The 15,628-nt window shown below is 38.2% G+C and overlaps 1 protein-coding gene across 19 annotated transcripts in view; it reads left to right on the forward strand.

Moving 5' to 3' along the window:
- The window catches only part of MAGI2 (membrane associated guanylate kinase, WW and PDZ domain containing 2), a 1,141,222-nt gene that overhangs the window by 1,037,495 nt on the left and 88,099 nt on the right, over window positions 1–15,628 (forward strand). For 18 of the 19 annotated variants that reach the window (XM_075926597.1, XM_075926590.1, XM_075926502.1 and 15 more), the window contains one exon: window positions 9,641–9,732. In XM_075926597.1, the coding sequence (XP_075782712.1) occupies window positions 9,641–9,732 (92 nt within the window). Of the gene's footprint in view, window positions 1–3,670; window positions 3,713–9,640; window positions 9,733–15,628 lie in introns of all 19 variants that reach the window. The other variant, XM_075926614.1, reaches the window with a different exon arrangement.

The raw sequence follows: 15,628 nt of genomic DNA on the forward strand, positions 1-15,628 counted from the left end.
ACTGCTATTTCAAAATAACTACTGGCCAGAGTCATTCAAAGTAATTACTCCCCAGAGCTTCCTGGTGCTCTAAGTTGAGGCAGTGCATCCACATTAAGGGAGCCTGCTTTAGACTAATTTCAAAGGTTTTTCTGTAGTGTTCAACATGCTATTTCAAAATAGTTATTTTGGGAGTTACTATTTTGAAATAAGTTATTTTGAAATAATTTCCTAGTGTAGACATGCCTCAGAGTCCATTCAGTTCTACTTCTTGTTCAGCCAATTGGTCAGACAAACAAATTTGTTTACATTTATGGGAAACATTGCTACCCACTTCTAAATTACAGTGTCACCTAAAAGTGAGAACAGACATTTTGTAGGTGGCATTGCCAGATATGCATTAGGCCACCATTCCAGAGGCCATGTTGATAATTTTAAGAACATTTTCATTGCCGATTTGACAAAATGCAAAGAAGGTACGAATGTGAAATTTTTAAAGATAGCTACAATACTCAACCCAAAGTTTAAGGATCTGAATTGCCTTCTAAAAGTTGAGAGGAACAAAGCGTGGAGCATACTTGCAGACATCTTAAAAGTGCAACTCTCTGATGCAGAAATTCAGAACCTGAACCACCAAAAAGGAAAATCCACATTCTGATGGTGGCATCTGACGCAGATAATAAAAATGAACATGCATCAGTCCACACTGCTTTGGATCATTATATTCTAGAACTTATCATCAGTCTGGACACATGTCCTCTGCAGTGGTGGTTGAAGTGAAAAGAGACATGAATCTTTAGCATATCTAGCGATGCTGGCTATAGTAGTGTCATACAAATGCCTATTCTTCCTCTCAGATGACATTTTGAACAAAAAGTGGGCACAATAATCTCCTGTAAAAGTAAAGGGCTATATAAGAAGTAGGACAGAGTAGACTTTCTAGCCTCTAAAGTTTTACTTAGTTTTATTTTTGAGTGCACTTTTGTTACATAATTCTACATTTCTAAGTTCAGCTTTCATAATAAAGAGATTGCACTGCAGCGCTTCTATTAGATGAATTGAAAAATACTAGTACTTTTGTTTTTTTACAGTGCAAATATTTGTAATAAAAAATAAAGTGAGCACTGTACGCTTTGTATTCTGTGTAGTAATTGAAATAAAAAATATTTTAAAATTTAAAAAAAATCCAAAAATATGTAAAGGGTTTTTCTAGTATTGTTTAATAGCGAGATTAATCACAATTGTTTTTTCAATGTGTTGCAGCCATGAAGAAGGCTAATCCAATCCTAGAATACATCAGGCAAGGTATTTCCTGTGGAGACAGGGAAGTGTTAGTACCACACTGGTGAGACCCGACCTGGAATTTTGCGTGCAAATCTGGTCTCTCCTGTTTAAGAAAGATTAATTCAAACTGGAAGAGGTGCAGAGAAAGGCTACTATGATTCGAAGAATGGAAAACATACTTTGTAAGAAGAAACTCTTGCAACAGGTCCAATAAAACATTATATATCACCCATATTCAATCTCTAATATGCTGGGACCAGCATGTCTAGCACATCGCAAACAAAAAGGAAGTGAGGACATTCACTTGGGAAGGTTCAAGACCCTCCTCTGAAGCAAACTGCATAGGAAATAGAGCCTGCAGTTTCTACATCCTGGCTAAGTACTCTAACCACTGCAGTACATGATTGGCAATGGCAGCATCACTTCCTCCTCTAGTTTACTTAGGATAGGGTCCTATAGACATTCTCAAAGGCAGCCTCAGAGCATGCCTACCATCTCAAGTTCCAAAGGTGAAATAGGTGAGCAAACACCTAATTTGTGAATCTCACTAATGCTTAGGTGTGAGCTAGGCACTGAAGATCTAGATTTACATCACTGTGCACATGCCTGCTGGCAGAAACTTAGGCACCCAAAAACTTTAAGCACCTACCTACAGGAATAGATGACAGCTGGAGAAGGGAACTGTGAAGGCTTGTGGCATCTAAATGTTGAAGGCAGTTTGGGACCAATGTTCCTCTTGTAGCTCTAACACAAGGGGCATGTCTACACTAGGAAATTATTTTGCAATAACTTATTTCAAAATAACATGTCCACACTAGAGGGAAGCCTTGAAATTAGTCCGAGGCAGGCTCCCTTAATGTGGACGTGCTACCTCGACTTGGAGCCCCAGGAAGCACTGGGGACTAATTACTTTGAATGACTCTGGACAGTAGTTATTTTGAAATAGCAGCAGTGGAGCATCCATTCTACCATCCATGCTACCGCTATTTCAAAATAACTATTTGGAAATAAGCGTTATTCCTCATGGGAAGCTGGAGTTATTATTTCAAAATAACCAGCCCGTTATTTCAAAATAAAGGGCGTGGTAGTATAGATGCTCTGCTTGTTAACTGAAAATAAGGAGAATTATTTCAAAATAACTACTTAGTGTAGACAAGGGCTAAGTGACTTTGGAGCATGAATCACATTGAAAGTCAATGAGAATGGTGGTCCTAGGTCACGTAGGTATTATTGAAAATACCAATACCAATATACAGTATAAAATTCACATATAAAGTGACAATATTAAATAGCTAGCTTTTTAAACTGAAGGCATGCACTTCCTTAAAAAATCTTACTCTTTGTTTTAGTAATAACCATTGCATGAATTAAACAGCTCCCAGAGTAATCTTTCTTGCATCAATATACATATTTATTTGGTGTTTCACTCAGCTGTGCCTTGATCTCTCAAAGCATTCAGCAGAGGCTAGTTAATACTCTGCCACCCATCATGTGGAAATGCTTTCTAAATTAGTATTGATAATATTGATCAGCAACTTTCAAGTGAACATCATCATGCTGTATTTTCCCAGGAGAGATTTTTAATTATCCACAATAGACTGGAGCTGCTCCAAGAAAGCCAGTTCATCCTTTGTGTGAGTTCTCAGATATTTCCATGCTGAGATGCTTTTAACTCAGGAAAGTAACATATGCGTCTCCATTTAATGGTTTTCCTACAGCTACTCATATTGTTAGAAAGCACTTCACTTATACCATCAATACAAATCATGCTTTTGTAGAAAAGGTAGATTGAATGTAAAAGAGCTTGATTTACCAGTTGTTGTTGGCTAGTGAATGTGAACTGGTTGCAATTCACTTGTAGTTCTCAGCAGAGATTGTAAAGAACAAGTTCACAGTTTAAAAAAACAAAAGCTGTAAATGCGACTTCAGCTTTCTGTTTGCCTCAGGTTCACTTATTGTTGGTTGTTATACACATGCCTTTTACAAACACCTGCTTCCATTGGTGATAATAAGGGATTTGCAGTAAACTTCACTGAAATCGAGGCTAAGTCCTTTAACTTCAACCATTTAACTTTCTCTTTTGCTGTTGCTGATGAATAAACATAGCCATTTCCACTAGCATCTACAGTGTCAATTACATTAACATCCACGTAAGGCGATTGCCACTTCCATTTAAGGGATACTACCTATTTACAGTTACAATTTACAAAGAAATGAACTGGATGGTATATAAATATTTATACCTAGCTGAACTATATTGGTCTGCTAAAAAGGAGGAGGAAACATAACTAAGCTAAAGTAGCAATTGCACTTTAACCATTCAGATCATGACAGGAAAAAGTGGCGCTACATCTTTAAATGTCTGGAGAAACGTATTTCATCTTTAATTCCCCATTTTCCCATTCAGAGCAAGTGCCGCCCAGGACTGGTTTTCGAGTGGATTCCTCTGGCAAGTATTCTTCAGCCTTCATTGTTTTGTAAAATAATTGTCCTCCATTTTATGTTAAAGTAACATTATTTTAATCATTACTCTAGGTATTAGCCAGTCATGAGTGTCCAGTCACCATTCTAGATAGTACAGCTTTTTTAATTTTGGTATTTAACTAGACAGGGATAAAGAATGATAAGCACTAAAAATCTTCTTAATGTGGAGTGTTATTTGGAGCAGAGTGAAGTTTTCCTTTTTCTTCATCCAGCTTGTCTGTTCATGTAACAATCTTTTATATGCTTTTTGGTGGCATTAATGTTCATTCACATAATGCTAATTTACCATAAAAATATTCCAATATCTGATGCCAGAAGGAATCTCCCTATGCCTTCTAATGAAACTGAGGTTCACAAGCTAACAAATAGAAAGGGTGGGTTATGCAGACCACAAATTTCATCCATCCACAACTGTCTGTTAACATTTTTTGTAAATAAGAACTTTGTCGATGTTTGAATTGCCTTCATTCTTTTGAAATGTATATCATTTCCTAAAATTTCATATTGTTAAATAAACAACTGCAACAAGTGCGGTGGGTACAGTGAATGTTGATTTGCCATTTCCATTAAAGCCCTCTCTAAGGCCCATATCCTACGAATATTTATGTACATAAATTCCTTTTCTTGTGTGCCTAAAGATTTGCAGGAACAGCTTTATGTTGTTTTTTGCATTCCCTCTAAGGCTTACAGGTTGGCTACAAAATTCCCTCTGGAGAAAAACTTTCAGCATTAGGATACAGATCTAATTATCAATCTTATTTATTTTCTATTGTGCAGCCTTCATTTACTTCCTTTGCATATATAAAAACAGAATTATGTAAATTGAAAATACCACTAATAATGGAAATTAGCAGTTTCATAATTGCTCTAAAAACTTTTCATACTTTTCAAGAGCATTTGAAACTCTAATATGAATATATTTATATATTTTGTTCTCACATGGACCACAGTTCATAGTAGTAGTTTTCAAATTCCTGATTTATCTCCTGGTTCTTGGTTTCTTCCTTTCTCTCTCTCTCTCTCTCCTAGTATTCACCTGGAGTGAAAAGGTCCAAACAAATATTTATTTTTAGCAGGAAAAGTGAATAAGCACAGCAAGACTGCCAGTTTTTTCTAATGAAGTTCTTTGTTCTTGTTTTAATTAAAATGTAGAAGAGATTGAAGAAGAAATATATAATTCCAGCATCATCCCATGTGCCAAATTAATTCATACAAAATATCACTCTTTGCATTTGTGAGGTTTGAAATCATTCATGAATAGAATCAATCATTTTCAGTGACACATCTTCTCTTCTAGTTTTATGCCTTCAAAAAAAATCTCTGTGTCCATTTATCAATGTGAAATGCATCCAGGGACTTGGATGAATAGAGTACAAGAATCAAATTGAGAGATGATAGCCTTTTCATATTCAAATCATGTCTGAGATATCACTGTTGTTCATTAATAATACACCAAAGAGTAATTTTTATATAATAAACCACATTTCCTCTTCATCAGGATTCAGCAGTTGGAATTCCTCATTGCTCTGTAGTACCCTTAGGGTATGTTTACACTACAGAGAAGAGCGAAGCTGCCTCTGTCGATCTTCCAGGGTTTGAATTAGCTGGTCTAGTAAAGACATGCTAATTCGAACTGAGAAGGCCACTCCGGTCAGTGCTGGTAGTCATGCTTCCACAAGGAGAAAGGGAAGTCAACCTTCGACTTCCTGTATTGTGGACAGCACCAAAAGTCAAGTTAAGGTACTTCGACTTCAGCTACACAATTAAAGTAGCTGAAATTGTGTATCTTAATTCGACCTTATCCCGTAGTGTAGACATACCCTTAGGCTACGTCTACACTGCAGGCCTTTTGTGCAAGAACTCTTTTGTGCAAGAATTCTTGCGCAAAAAGTCTTGCGCAAGAGCGCATCCATACTGCCATGTACTTTTGAGCAAAAGATGTGCTTTTGCACAAGAGCATCCATGGCAGTGTGGATGCTCACTTGCACAAGAAAGCTCTGATGGCCATTTTAGCCATAAGTGTTTCATGCACAAGAAACCCCTGTTGCTCATCCACACTGCCTTCTTGAGCAAGAGCTCTTGTGTAAGAGGGCTTATTCCTCGTGGGGAGAGGAATAACTCTTGCACAAGAAGCCCTCTGTTCTGACACCTTACTGTAAATTTACTTGCACAAGAATGCACATGCAGTGCAGATGCTCCGCAAGTTTTTGCACAAGATCAGCCATTCTTGTGCAAAAAGCCTACAGTATAGACATAGCCTTCCTGTATTGTGATCAGATCATCCTCTGTACGTTGGAGTTCACAGTGCAATGTGGATCCCAGATTGTTTTATAAGACCGCACTTCAATTAGTATTGTCTCTTCTTGGCCAAACACTTTATTAGAAAAATCTCACTTTGAAGAAAAAAGGAATGAGAGGACTGCAATTAATCTTCATGAATTTTAGTGCAATCAACTGTAAGCTTCCTAGTGCATGCGGTGGGGAGGGGCGGTTGTGTAAGACACATTCTGATTCCCTGTGCAGGCTACCTCTATTATGGTTCATGCGCAAGAGAATAGCAGCTAGTATTGAACTGCTACTCCCCATCTAAAAAAGCTGGTTTGGAGGAGAAAGTAAGCCACAGATCCAGTGGAACAAATAAGAAGAAGAGCCCAAATTGTTATTCTACCACAACTCAGTCCCTGCTTTGCTCCGAGAGCTTCAGTACTATCCATTTCCCATTTCTTGAGTTGGAATGGAAGGTGCCAATCTAACCCATTGAGAGAAAAGATGTTCTATAGTTATCATAAGGATACAGTATGTCTTAAGGCATGAGTGTTTTCTTCTCAGTAATGCTATTTTTTCTTTGTGAATTTGAGCTACTGAGAAATTTCACTGTCTCCAGTAGGAAAAATGGCAAAATTTGGTAACACCTGACAGAGAAAAAAATACTCAAGGCCTTGAATTTATAGGGCCAAACACCAAGGATATACCAAAATACCTTTTGGACATCCACTTCATGTTCTATCTCTTCTTACCCCTTTGTTTACTCTTAGAAGCTTTGTACTACTTGATGGGAAAATAAGCTGTCTTGTAGTGTTCTACTGGATATAGCTGAATCCTTCTTTTAAGCAAATTTCTCAGTGCTTCAGGAACTACACTAATGGCAAAATATAGTAGCTAATGGCTAATGTAGATTGCCAAGGTACATTTGTTTTGCCAGGGTTAATTGGCATACAAAACCATTAATTAGTCAAAGAGCTTCCAAAATGACAGTAGAGTACTATGAGAGGCTGCAAGATCCTGGCCTTGACCTAACGGTCTGGACCTTACCTAGTTAAATCTATGCAGTCAGAGAGAAGATTTTAGGAAAGAAAAATGTCAGCAGTTCTTGTACTGATGCTCATTACAGTATCTGACTTACTGTAATTACTTATCCTTTGTCGAACAGCTTCAGTGGGGAAGATTGACAGAGTACTACATTAGACTATCCCATACTTCAGTGCTTCGACCACTTTTTTGAGAGCTTACAGATTCCATGCTAAAGTCCTCATCACCATCAGGGAAATTAAACCTGGGGCTCTCACATCCCAGGAGTATGGTCTAACCACTTGCTAATATTTATAAGATGTGTGAGCACCATTATTTCCTATCCTCTTGATAAAATCGCATAGGCATCTAAATCCATAAGAGGGTTTACCACTGAGACTCACTTCCCTATAGCCTGGACATAGAAACCTATATAGGTGAAAGGTGTATTATGCTTAGCATTTGCCCTTCTTGTCAAGATCTCTCATTGACCGTCTTAGGTGGCTTCCTGCTTTGTATCCTGGCTTTTGTGAATTGCAGATTAAAGTACCTATTTCTCCCCACTCATTGTACCAGGAGCCTAGGTGCCTAACGTAGGCTTTGTGGACTGCAGTCATTTTCTAGCCCCTAAACATTAGACATTATGATGCTGAGCATCACTCCTAACTTTTTGGCATTCAGCACTCAGATTCACAGACCACTTCCCCAGCGTTTTCATTGCTCTTTACTTGCATTGCTCTTTCATTCTGTTGACTCTTCCAGTTTCTGTTGCTAGTGGGGAACGTAGCTTTTCAAAATTAAAATTGATAAAGACATACCTTTGTTTGTCCATGCTGAAAAAGAGAATTATTGGGCTGGACACCATCTCACTAGAGCACGAAATAGCTTCTAAACTTTGCCTCAGACAAATTATTGCCCAATTTGTGAAAGCAAAAGCATGAAAAGCAAAGTTCTAAATGTTTACACAAATCAATGGCCTAGTTCAAAAGGGTTACAACTCAAAAACAGACTTAATTGAGTATCAAAAAATAAAGCTTTTCAAAGCTTCCCAAAAATCAGTTCCTTTGGAAGGAAAAGACAGTTGCAACTTGAAATGCAACTCTTTATAGAACTGACCAGAAACACTGTGTATAACTCCACATGGTTAAAACTTTATAAAGTGTCAGCCACCCTATACAGTATAATTGTGTTAGGATTAATTAAAAGTAGTAAAAAGCAATACAAATATTTAATTTAATATTTATATTGTTCATTTCAAATGGCAAATAAATAAAGGTAAAATTTCATTCTAGAATTCTCATTTTTCTCTATATTGAATGGGGGGTGCAAAAGTCATAGTTCACTAAGATGCCAAAAACCCTTGGGCCTGCCCTTTTGAGGGAGCAATACTGAATTGGAGAAATTATGAACTTTTTGGTGAAATAAAAATACCATAGAGCCAAACTAATCATTTAAAAAAATCATTTTTTATTTTGTAGTTTTAATTTTATTGTGGATGGTTATCTTGAAAAACACTATCCCGAATTATGGAGAATAGTGAACTCTGTAAAAGAAACCACCCTAATTATTCCCTGTCCTATATTAGGAAAGCATCCAGAAGTAAGCTTAAATGTATTGAGTAAAATGTTAGTCTGCTGTTATTAAAAGCTCATCTTTATTAAAAATGAATCCTGTGGCATCTTAAAGACCAACAAATTTATTTCAACATAAGCTTTCATGGGCTAGAACCCACTTTATCAGATGGGTTCCACCATTCCAGCCCATAGAAGCTTATGCCCAAATAATTTTTTTAGTTTTTTTAGGTACCACAGGACTCCTCATTGTTTTTGTTGAAATAGACTATCACAGCTACCCCTCTGAATCTCATCTTTATTAAGCATCCAGTTCTTGTCAATCTCTTAAATGCTCACTGCTTCGCTGTATTTCCTTTAAAAATTCATTTCCTCTCTCTTTTTGTAGTGAGTGCAAAAAAGTCCAAAATTTTGAATATTGCTTTTTATACAGTAGTAACTTTTAAATTAACTAAATAAATTTTCCAGAAATTTCATTTTAAAAAGGCATTGTGTTCCTGAGCTGAAAATTTGTATGATGAGTTTCAGCACAGAATATATATTTTTACAGTTGAGTTACAGTGATCTGAAAAGCAGGAATTTTAATTATTTATAAAGCTCCTGAAATGTTAATTGTGCAGAAACTTGTTCAAGTTAGTGTTGTGTTATCCATTCATTTCAAACCCTTCATTTTAGAAGCTTCAAATGCCAACTATGACCAACACTACAAAGTAAATACCATCACTGATGATGGAGCATCAAAATGCAAAGGCAGTCATAGGAAGGCAGTACATTATGTCGTGTATCTTGGGCAGAATTTGCCTTGTACTACTCACCTGTGAGCACTTTCTAGTTTGGCTTGGGTATCCTTTACTGAACAACATCGTCTTTAATGATATCTTCATATTCAAGTATCTGTGTCTGTTTGTGTACAATTCACTCTTTTCAATACAGTTTCCACCATCTCTAACAGGACCATCATTAATCATTTCAAATGAACTAACCACTGGGAAAAATGAAAATACATGACTCAATAAGATATCCTTTTAAACCAGGTCCAGATTACAAGGAGCTTGATGTTCACCTTCGGAGGATGGAGTCTGGATTTGGCTTCAGAATCCTTGGAGGAGATGAACCTGGACAGCCTGTAAGTTCTTTTTTCATGACTTTCTATTTAATATTTTCAGGATCTTTGTAAAAGTCAGAAAAATATCACTTCATACAATTGGCATAAAGGAATAGAATTCTAGAACTTCAAGTAGAAACACTTTTTCTAGTTCATCCATTGAAAAAGAAAAGCCTTTCAAAATTGTCAGCAGCTGCTCTTAAAATATGTCATTGTGAATCACTTTGAATTAAGTTAGGAAAAGTGCACTCTCCAACCTTTTTTGGAGAACTGGCTGCTATTTAGCCTCTTTTAATTATTGACCTAAGGAGAACAATTGGTTTCCCTGAAAGATCAAGTACTAAATTTAACCAGCATATTTGTATGAGTATGTATGAATGAATATAGTACTGTGCTGCATAATAAGAAGTCAATGTAGACATATCCCATACACAAATAGAATGTGTTGAGTTAGAGATTACTACTAATGACTTTATTAATCTTTGAGAACACATGCACTATGGATGGCATCTGGCAACAATGAATCAGCCAATGGGAGTTCTACCATTGACTGACTGGAGTCATGACATCACTCATTTAAATAGTGATTTGGGGACTTCAGTAACTCAGCCAGAGCCTATGGATCTATTACAGGACAGATAGATGGACAAACATTGTGGAGTATATTAAAATACATAGTATTGCTGCCTACATGATAAATAGTCTTTACCTCATTCTTTCAACCACTTCACTTACACCCTGTGCACTAATGCACTTGCACCTGGATTTTTTGTCTAAATTACAAATTTCTGAGCAGCTTCAAATAAATGCCTTTTATAAACAAAAATAAAAAATATAAACCTTCTAATTGTTTCTATCGTAATATGGAATTTCTCCCAAAAGACCCAAGCCTAAGACCCAAGCCATTTCATTCTGCACCAGGGACAAATTTAGAACCAATAACTTGTGATGTATCAAGCATGGAAATGAGAGATTTATACCACTAGGAAGGGGCCATCCCACCTTTCCAAAGAAGCATCCAGCATGTGCTCCCAGCCTTGTAAGGCCTCAAAACCTTAAATAATGACTTAAATATGGGCCTCATTTGGCTTTACAGATGGAGGAATCATAGGACTGGAAGGGACCTCAAGAGGTCTTCTAAGCCAGTCCCCTACACTCAATACATAAAATTATAAAAATTGTCCAAATCATTTTATTATCCTTTTTTGTAAAATATATGAGGTATAGTCACTACATGATCATGCGGTGAGACATATGATTTGTTTATAATGGCACTTATTTGGCGTGACCTTCATGTCTCACTCATGGTTTTGCCACTTCAATCTATTATAGACATCCCAAACCTGTATCAACAAAACTATATAATATACCCTACTATTTATTTGATGTTTGTTTGTAAAAGTTAAATAGTTTGATAGATTTACATTTTGTATATTCAAAACAGCAAAAAATTAACACTTACCACATGGTGATATCTGAGAAATCAAAATTATTTACTATATTTCAAATAAGAATTAAGAGTATTATCACAGTTTGTTCGAACTAAGGGGGATTTAAAAATGGCAGCCGGACGGGAACATGCAAATAAAGCCCGGGATATTTAAATCCCGGGCTTCATTTGCAACTCCGGTTGCCTGATTTGCCTACCTAGCTCGAATTAACGAGCTAGTGTAGACATACCCTCAGAGACTTAAGGACACCCAGAGCACAGGGTTGTGTCCATGACCATTTTGGCTAAAAGCCATATCCACCAGGAATGTAGCTAATTCATTAACACTGGTCCTACAATTGACTTTAGATGTTTTATATACCCCGAATTCTGTAATTTCCACTCCAATTTATCCGATGAAGTGGATTTTACCCACAAAAGCTCATGACCTAATACATTTGTTAGTCTCTAAGCCCCAGCCTACACTAAGATATTATTTCAAAATAGCCCCTCTTAGGTCAAAATTATAAGCAGAGCATCTGCACTACCAAGCCCATTATTTCGAAATAACGGGACACTTACTTAGAAATCTGTACTCCTGCTTTCCTCAGGAAATAATGCTAATTTCAAAACAGTTATTTCAAAATCACATTACAGTGGATGCTTCAGTGCTGCTATCGGTTGTAGCTCCCTGGTCCAACACCCTTGGGACTTAACTGGTCCCGGATGAGGAATTTTTCTGTTGCAGGGAGGTCATTTGTGGACCCCTGCCACTGATCTTCCTGGCCCTGCTGCTGGCCTCCCAACCAGTTCCCCACTTCCTGCTGGCCCTGCTGCCCTGCCGACCCACAGGGCAGCCATCGCTGCTGTGGTACCTCTGGGCAACCCAGCACTGGGGCTCAAGGCAGCAGTGTGCACTGTACACTGGGGCTCTGGACCACTGCACATGCTAGGGCTCCCTGGGCAGTGCTGTGCACCAGGGCTTCCTGAGGAGCCACACACACAGCCCCTTAGTGGCAAAGCAAGGTTAGCTGTTAGTTCATTTTCAGTCCACAAGGCCACAACACTGACTCACAAATACCATTAATCCAATAGGTCAACATTGGTGGGATTTTTTAAAGTAAATTGTATTGCCAACAAGAAATAGCTGAAATTAATGGTTTTGCTGCAATCTATCCTTTTTCTCAGATCATTTTGTCAACTGGCCCCCTCAGACATTCCAGTGAGTCTCATTCTGAAAAGATGATGCAAATGTCACTAAATGCCCGATATTTTTCAGTTTTCTGTTTATAGCATTTATAACTACAGGTTGGACCTCCTTTGTCTGGCACCCTCAGGACCTAATTGGCCCTGAACAAGGGAATTTGCCAGACAAGTAGAGGTCCTTCCCAATGTGATCCGTCTAGCCTTGCTGCCCCCGGCTAGACTCCAGTCCCGCCCTGCTTCTGCCGGCACAGCTATGACCCCCCAGGCTGAAGCTCCATGGCTGCCACCAGAGCTGGATCTCTGCAGCTACCACTGTCTGCCCCCAAGCTCTGTGACCGGATTCAGAGCTTCACAGCTACTGCTGCTGGTCCCCGAGCTCCACGACCAGAGCTTTGCAACTGCTGCCGCCAGCCCCATGCTACTGTCCAACTGCAGGGGCCAAAACTCCCTGCTGCTTCTCCCCACTTCCCACAGGGCACCCAGGTCCCCCCTGCTGCTACTGCCCCACAGCCCAATCTCCCTGTATCTGGGCTCTGTGGTCCAGGAACATTCATGGTCCATGCTGGACCACCATGTATGTTGCCGGACCAGGGAGTCCTGGTTAAAGAAGGTACAACCTGTATTAAGAAAAGTAAGTAATTGTGAGGTGAGAGAAATTAGATAAAACAGTGTTTCTTAACCTTTTTTTTATAAAGTACCCCTTTTAAAAAAAATTATAAGTATCCTCAGTATCTACAGTTTTCACACACACAAAATTTTTTTCTACCATTGCATTGCTTTGTTTAAACAACTTCATCATAGCTGGGCAGGCGATGAAATTTTGGGGTATAAAAAGTACAAAAATAATAAAGTGCTGTAAAACTTTTTTAAAAATTCAGTTTTCTCCAAATTTCACTTATGTTGATGTACTCCCCAGACTTCTCTCAAGTACCCCTAAGAGTACTCGTACCACTGCTTGAGAAACACTGAGTTAAAACACACTAAACGATTAGTAGGAATACATTATTCTTTTTTAACAAACCAAAAAGTTAACAGTGGGTCATCTCTAGGTTCTAAACTCTGATCTCTGTTATTGAATATGGTTCCCATTATGTTGGAATAATAGTAGCCCAGTTATGCTGTTAGTTATCTAAAACAGTCTCTCACTCTCAATAGTAGCCCAGTGTCTGAGAGGCTCTAACGCTGAAATGCTGGCTGTTTCCTCTGGGCGGTGCTGTTGCTAAATTCTGGCTGTTCCCTCTGGGTGGCCCGTGCTGCAAGATGCTGTTAGTGAGAGACTGGAGGCTCAGGAGAGAAGACCAAGATAGAAAGGGAATAGGACATGGAGGAGAGACCTGAAAATCCCGTTTTATGACAGGCTAATTGGCTAGTTATGTTGAATATGACTTTTTTAAAACAATCCAACAATTTACTGCACACCGGTGAAGCAGTGTACCTGCAAAGAGCCTCATTGAAGTCAACAGCCGTAATGATAGTCATGTTGACTGACACATCAGGAACCAATCTAGGGATTTCTAGAGCTAAATGCATGATTTGCTACAGCTTGAGCTGAACAGCCACCTTCTATAGCTGGGGCCAGTAACAGAGTCATATCCTTCTGTGGATCATTCATGGCAGAAAACTGTACATCGACCAGTGGGTTACATGGACACAGTGACTTGCAGAATTTGAGCTTAAATGTATTAATGATATGAAAGGAAGTGAACACCAAGTAGCATAAGTTTCAGAAGTGAGAACTCTGGTCATCTGAAGAAATGGGCTGTGCACATGAAAGCTCATGATACCATCTACATGTTTTGTTGGTCTATAAAGTGCTACCAGACCATTTGTTGTTTTTTAAGTTTATCCTGTACAGATTAACTCGGCTACCCTCCTGAAGCTTCTGAACATTATTTAACATGGTCAAGACTAGAAAAGACTGTTAGGAACATTAGAGGAACTTTAAAAAGCTAGGTCAATGTGCACCGCAATGGCAGATGAAATACCACATTGACAAAAGCAAGGTAATGCACAGCAGAAGAAATAATTTTCAGTATCTGTAATTCTAAACTAATGGTGGTATCATTGTAGACAGATTAGTGAAAACCTTGCTTACTATGCAGCTACAGTCAAGATACTGTTCAGTGATTTATCTGCTTAGCATCAGATTTAAAGCAAATGAAAAATATTCAGTGTACAAACCAATGAGCAAGTTTCCCACCATAAAAATCTGCCAAAAATCTGAGTTTATAGGCATTTCTGTTTTAGATAACTAACTACAAAATTTTACTCAGTAGAGATACAGAATCAAAATGTTTTGAGAATACTTTGTGGGAATCTCTCTCAGTGCAGCCTTGGGTTGCTTTTTGTTGTCCAGTAAAGGAGAATAAATGTGTATTTTATAGCTGGATTTTGCACAAAACAGTATCCAACCCTTTGAGGTATATTCGTTCAGCCTCTTGAAGCATAGAATGGAGTATTTCAAAAGAAAATCCCTTGGAACTCTGCTTGGTACTACTTAAAGGGTATTTAAGAAGATCAGGAAGAAGGAGAATGCTGCGGCTTTCTTCCCCCCATACCTTCTGGAAGCAAAAGATTGACCAAGGGGAGGGCCAGAGAAAGAGGGGGGAAATGCTACAAAGTTCCCAATGTGAAGTTTCCTCAAAAAGTTCTTCCATTTTAAGAGCAGGTTAGATAAACACTTGTAAAGGATGATCTTGATAATACTTAGTCCTGCCATGAGTTCAGGGGGCTTAGACTAGGTGATCTCTGGAGATCCCTTTCAGCCCTATATTTCTATGATTAGGCTTCCAGAAGTTTTCTGTCAGGCCCTGCAGATCTCTGTGTGTCCATCAGAGGCCATCACCACCGATATGAAAACACTCATTCTATGTCTCTGCATCACCTTTTGACCCTTGCAGCTAACAAGTTCCCTTGCTGGCTTTTATCCCTTGCTACCTACAGTGGGCACTGCTCAAGAGTTAATACAGCCTAAGGCTATGGAAACTCTTAAGCAGATGGCTGGTTTTCCATCTGAACACCCCAGTCTTTGTTTACCCAAAACCTAAAGAAAAGAGAGGAAAATCAGTAAATAACTTTGAATAATTTAAACATTCAACTTTTTTAAGGGAATTCAGGCTTTGTTTGATTTAACCTTGATTTTTATCCCAAAAACTTCATGGAAAAAATATGTCTAGAAAAAAGTAATTAGAAATCTGTGAATGTTCCTTTTTACTGGGTTTATCTGTTTAAATGCAAGTTGATTTTAAATTTGAATGCAAGCATGTCCTCCATCTCAAAATT

This window comes from Pelodiscus sinensis, chromosome 1, assembly GCF_049634645.1.
Source record: "Pelodiscus sinensis isolate JC-2024 chromosome 1, ASM4963464v1, whole genome shotgun sequence".
Classification (NCBI taxonomy): Eukaryota; Metazoa; Chordata; order Testudines; family Trionychidae; genus Pelodiscus; species Pelodiscus sinensis.